Source organism: Armigeres subalbatus, chromosome 3 (assembly GCF_024139115.2).
Source record: "Armigeres subalbatus isolate Guangzhou_Male chromosome 3, GZ_Asu_2, whole genome shotgun sequence".
NCBI lineage: Eukaryota > Metazoa > Arthropoda > Insecta > Diptera > Culicidae > Armigeres > Armigeres subalbatus.
Window position 1 is genome coordinate 59,239,577 of NC_085141.1, and position 5,955 is coordinate 59,245,531.

The 5,955-nt window shown below is 42.7% G+C and overlaps 1 protein-coding gene across 1 annotated transcript; it reads right to left on the reverse strand.

Annotated features, from left to right (window-relative positions):
• Positions 1 to 591: 591 nt before the first annotated feature.
• LOC134225534 (uncharacterized) lies at positions 592 to 4,066 on the reverse strand. Its single transcript, XM_062705699.1, has 4 exons — positions 3,887 to 4,066; positions 3,686 to 3,757; positions 2,657 to 2,743; positions 592 to 847 (listed from the first exon to the last, which is right to left on the reverse strand). The coding sequence occupies exons 1-4, from the start codon at positions 4,022 to 4,024 to the stop codon at positions 671 to 673; spliced, it is 474 nt and encodes a 157-aa protein (XP_062561683.1). The 5' UTR covers positions 4,025 to 4,066; the 3' UTR covers positions 592 to 670.
• Between the last annotated feature and the right edge of the window lie 1,889 nt (positions 4,067 to 5,955).

Genomic DNA, 5,955 nt, shown 5'->3' on the forward strand with positions numbered 1-5,955 from the left:
GAATTGTAAAGTTTCACGGAATATTGAAAATTTCATCCAACTTTATGGAGAGCCATACTGCCGTGAATCGCATATCTGTCTCATCTTTGCTGGGTTTCCTATTCATATTGGACAAATATGCGATTCAAGGCAGCATATATCCCGTTAGTTTTCAGGTCCATTCTTCATAGATCTTATGAATTACGCTTATTTGCATTTACACCAAAAAATCAGGGGTACCTCAATTAATGCAAAAGCTCAAAGGGGTACTTCTCAAGAAAAAGGTTGAGAACCGCTGGTATAATCAAAAATGGTGAAAATTTGTTGAGTGACGACTATAACATGTAGCGACCAAAATTGGCGATAGTTGCTGGATTCGTTTCCTTTACTAGTCTTGAACATTTTCGGTTGGGAAACTTTCTCAACTTCCCAAAAAATCTCCCTCATACTTTTTTCTTCATATATTTCGGACCATTGCAAACTGTTCACAAAACATATATTTATTTATTGAGTTCCACTTCTTAGTTTATTTTCAATCAGATGCCAACATCTAAGTGTATGTCCTTACAAGCCACCGATTAAGATTTCTAGCAGTGCCGAAGGCAGCCTTGCCTCACCCTGTGTTCAATCGTAAACAAACTTTTCTCATAATCGAATTTTATTTCGACGTCCATAACATCTTTATTGATTCTTAAGAATACATGTCGAGAGCTGAACTATCGTTTTCCGCTGGTCTGAGCCACCGAGTCGCATTCAGAGCCGCGTCCCGTTCCATTGTGGATCTCACCAGCGCATCGAGGAAAAACTTTGGCACTTCCAGCTCGAACTGTACCAATATCATCGTGTAGGTGGCCACCGTCGAAAGCATCTGAAAATAATTGAAATCAATTCCATAATGAGATCCATTCGAATCGACGCGATTCTGGCACGTAGCGATAGTAACGGACGACGATGGGATTACATCACCGGCTGCCATCAACCGTGTGGACATTGGATTAGCTTCCGGTCAGTGGGCCGGATTGGTCCCCGTATCCTGTTACAACAAACTCCGTCGCCTCCGGTGCACTAAAACTAAACATAAGTGCCCCAAATCGATGTCACATCCGGTTTGGGTTCCGATGGGGCAGTACAATATTGGATCGGTGGGTTACTGGAATCGAGCAATTTTTGCCGGAGACAGTAAAATTTCATTGCATCAACAAACGGTACGTACCGACGACGACGACGACGCCATCATCCGCTACGCAGCATAACCCTAAGCCGTGACGACGACGATAGTTTTGGCTCTTGGTGGTGGGCGACATGTTTGCTCTCTGGTGTGGTAAACCCATTGCCATACGTACTTCGCACGTTACGATGGGAAACGGAACCACTTTGACTGTCCAATGCCCATGCACAAAGAGCTCAAACCGAAAACGAACCACTTTAATGAACGCTTTCGTATATGTGTACGGGTATATGAACTTCCTCTTAGGAACATGTGTTCCTACTGCGGAGGATGGCGCTTGATTGCCACTGCAGTCCGCTATACGTTCGAAATTGCAATGGGAGCGACCGGAAATGGTGACACCGTTGCAGACATATTTAATGAATATTTAGTGAATGATGGATAAGTTTTGAAAGCACGCGGTAGATTGGCTTGTTGCGTAATGCATTCACTGGGAACGTTTCATGAAATATTCGACATCCGATATATTTGTGTCATGGATTCCGGATGGTCTTCTCGAGCATACAAACAAATAAATTTGTTTTCTTTTCCTCTCTTTTGATAAGATGAATATAAGCGCTATAAGATTATTCGGCCAAACGGCATTCGTCCAAATGGCGTTCGACCAAGCGGAATTCGGCCAAACGACGTTCGCCCTAATTGCCTGACACCGTTTAATGATCCACGTATATATCATTCAGGACTTGATTGATCGGGTAGATTAAATATTCTGAACTCCAGGACGTCTTGGAAACCCTGAAATAATTCACGTTTATTTAAAGCTCGATCAATTTATGTCTTATGATCTTGAAGACATTTTTGACATATACTTGTTTATGAAAACTTCTGGTCACATATGCTTTGCAGTAACTTATGTGGAACATGTGTGCTGCTCGGGACCTTAGCTGTTTCTAGACATATTTCCTAATATACTCATAGATATGTACTCCAGAATTCTACGCTTATTTAATTATATCTATCCTAGTTTTTACAGGATCCAGTGAAACAACTCCAATTCGTACGTTAAATCTCCGTAAAAAGTGATCGTTCGTCGCAGTAATAAAGTGTGAACAAATTCAATTGAGTAAGAAATAAAAATAAAAATAATTCATAGCATCATATACGGAGTGTCCTGTCTCCGAATTTCTTAAGGACAACAAAAATGCAATGCTACAACCATTATGCTTGCAGGCAAACGGCTGAAAGTGTTGTGTTCTATTAACGATGGCAGTAATTGGCTACCATTGAAAACCATTCAACAAACCAGAGCCGCGGTATGCCGTCCTCTCAGAGGTTGGACGAACAAAAGGAAAACACAGTCTAGAGATGTACTTCTGGTGATGCCTATAATAGTTCCCCGCTCTCGACCAAATGTGATGTAATCGCATCGCCCCAGCTATGTATAGTCTACGTTTCGCATCGGATCCCTTAGCTGACTGGCCGCCACCGGAACAGCAATTGTGTACTTACCGAAAAGCACAATGTCCAATCGAAAGAAAACATCCCACTGGAAACGGCTGGTGTCTGCTGCTGGAGCTGCCGGGAGAACACCATGAGCTGTACGGGAAAGATGTTTTACAGTGGGACACACAAAAAGGAAGAAACATGAAAACATCTATTAGATAAAAATTGATGGGATACAACGGCAGTTGGTATCACATTCAGTTCAAAGGGAATGGTGTTTTGGGATTTCCAATGCGTGCGTGTGTCAGGGCAAAGCTCATTCATGTCGTACACAGTATTTCTCTCGGACGTAGTCAAATGCATGTCTTTTATAGGTCAATGTGTCTGTATCATTTGATTTGATCTTAACTACGTTAAACAATTTGTAACTTATTGTGACAAATTATAATTAAAAGGCTTCTGATCATAAATTTTCACATTTTCTTCTGGAAGCTATTGAAAACTCTTTTAAACGTTACTTGGCGTACTCATCAAATGCTTTTTTTTTTATTTATTGTAATTTAATCGTTCAGTTTTAACCCCATACTTCTATATGATCACAATATTTTTTAAATTCAATTGCATTACGCATACAATTACTGGAAGTTCACATTTCCGAACATATACCATTACATTGAACCAATCTACTTTGTATGCAGTAATTTAAAATCACGTATACATCCTGTAGGATAAAAAGTACTTTAAACACCCTTTTGTATAATACACACTTTTTACTTATAGATATAGAGTAACTTTAATGATGATGATGCTAATAATAGTGGTGCGATACATAAATAAGAGGATTACTGTTCAAACTTCGTTAGCACTATTTCCCTTACTGAATGGTTATTTAATCACATGAGCTCTATGCGGAGTTCTTCCATTCCACCCAAGTGGCATTATTGTAGGTCGATTGCGATTTGCTTCTAGCTACCGTGTTGTATTGATTCTATCAGAAGCAATCGATTCCTGACTGGATGAAGATGAGGAATATGATGATGATTGAGCCAACCTCTCGCCTCCTGATGCAATACTACCAACAAGGACGACACTTACCCGGTTGATGGAGCTGACCGAAAGGGGTGATTGATTTATGGCCTTATGAACCAGGACAGCTATCCGTTTGCCCTTCGGGAGTCGTGTTGGTTTTGATGGCGCGATTTGCGGCCGAGAATGCGGAAAATGTTTGACGTTATTATTGGTCCGGAGGTCGTGTGGTTTGCTATTGATTATTATGTGGTGTGATAGGCTAATTACCTCGTGCTGAACGTCACTACTTATTTTTATGATTGGCATGATGTGTACCGAGTAGTGCAGGAATGGCATCGCGTAGATCAGCGTTAAGAATAACACATCAAGTGATTTGCGCGAATAGAGCGCTCCCACGCAGAACATACTGAAGACACAATAAATGATATATGAACTACAAGCGAAGACCATCTGAAAAAAAATTAACATTAGTTGCGATTTGATAACATACCATAATTTGTGTTTTCATTGATCATGGCTTGGAGTTGATCATATTTAGACTCTATTACATGTGTACCCAGAATATGTATATTCAATTTTGATTATTTCAGAATATTATTGTTAAGGAGAAACAAAACGGATTTTGGACAAATTGTTAATCTCGCAAAATATTTTTTTTTTAAATTTTAATTTAAAATTTAATTATTCGCTTAGGTACAAAATTACTGCGAGTGTGGAGCACACGCTTCCACGGGTCGTCCGATGACAAAGACCGCCAGCTAAGGGTTGTGTACTTAGCTGGTAGTGCAGCCTGAGCACTGTTGTCCTTCTGACATCAGCTAGAGTAAGAAGGTACGCCTCGAGCATCTGTTCACCAGGAGGTGCGGCTCAAACAGCGTCTGCCTGGTACCCAGCGGCTGATCAACGAAATGCTGTATCGCGTCAGCTATACCTAAGGTGGCAGTCCCATCAGCGCGATGTAGGTAACGCGACCCCGGTAAGGTAGCTTACTGAAGCCTTTCATATACCACGAACGTTATTTTTGGCAACCGACCCGGCAACGAAATAAGGACTATGATTGGAAACTCGGTACCTGGAATGTCAGGACCCTAAATGAACCTGGACGAGTGAGCCTTCTGGCTCGTGAACTGCAGAAGGTTGGAGTGAACGTGGCTGCTATTCAAGAAGTCCGATGGCCTAGATCCGAAGAACGTGAATTCCGAGCCGTGGACCCCACGACCAATGCTGCATTCAAGTATAGCATCTATCACAGCGGCGGTGAAAAAGCAGAGCATGGAGTTGGTTTCGTAGTGATGGGCAAGAATTGAAGCGAGTGAGGCGGTGGAAACCCATTAGCGAACGAATCTGTGTGTTGAGGATACGGGGCAAATTCTTCAATTACAGCCTAATCAACGTTTACGCACCGACAAACGATAAATCCGACGACGTGAAGGACACGTTTTATGAATGTCTTGATAAAGCCTATGGAGAGTGCCCAAAGCATGACGTGAAAATTGTTATCGGAGACGCTAACGCCCAGGTCGGTAGAGAGGACTTTTTCCGTCCCATAATCGGTAGGGAGAGCCTTCACTCCGCTACCAATGACTAAATTTTGCTGCTGCCAGAGGGATGGCCATCAGTAGCACCTACTGTGCACGAAAGAACATCCGAAAGCACACCTGGAGACACCCAAATGGTGAAACTTGCAACCAGATAGACCATGTTCTGGTGGATGGGCGCCATTTCTCGGATGTTAACGATGTGCGGACATTCAGAGGTCCGAACATTGACTCTGATCACTACCTCGTTGTCAGTAAAATTCGATCACGGTTGTCAACTGTATCGTACGAAAGATCTTAGCGAACGATGCGTTACAATATCCAGCGATTTTCAGCGGAAGGAGTATCGGCTGAGTAGCGCCAGAAGCTCGACGAACGGATTAGTGCAATCAACGTTAGTGACAACATCAACGATCTATGGAGCGGTGAGCACATCAGCTCGAGAAGTGGTAGGCACTGCACAGAGGCGACCCAGGACGGGTTGGTTCGATGTGGAGTGTCAGAGAGTGACAGACGAGAAGAATGTTGCCAGAAGCCGGATGTTGGTGTCAGGTACCCGATCGAATAGAGATCGGTACAAGGAAGCAAGAGCAGCCGAAAAACGAACCCACTGCTACGAAGAAAAAGTGATTAGCGAGGCGCAAGAAAAATGGAGCAGAACGATATGCGGTGGTTTTATGAGCCTGTCAATGGCGTGCGGAGAAAGACAGCGCCATCTCCCGTCATGTGCAACGACCAACAAGGGAATTTGCTGACAGATAAAACTGAAGTGGCTGCCAGGTGGAAGCAACACTTCGA

Bases quoted from the DNA above. Each gene is read 5' to 3' on its own strand.
- LOC134225534 (XM_062705699.1), bottom strand. From the start codon at position 4,024: ATGTTCTGCGTGGGAGCGCTCTATTCGCGCAAATCACTTGATGTGTTA. The intron at 2,744-3,685 runs GTAAGTGTCGTC...TTTCCCGTACAG, and splicing joins CGGTCAGCTCCATCAACCGG to CTCATGGTGTTCTCCCGGCA. The intron at 848-2,656 runs GTAAGTACACAA...AATTATTTTCAG, and splicing joins ATTGGACATTGTGCTTTTCG to ATGCTTTCGACGGTGGCCAC.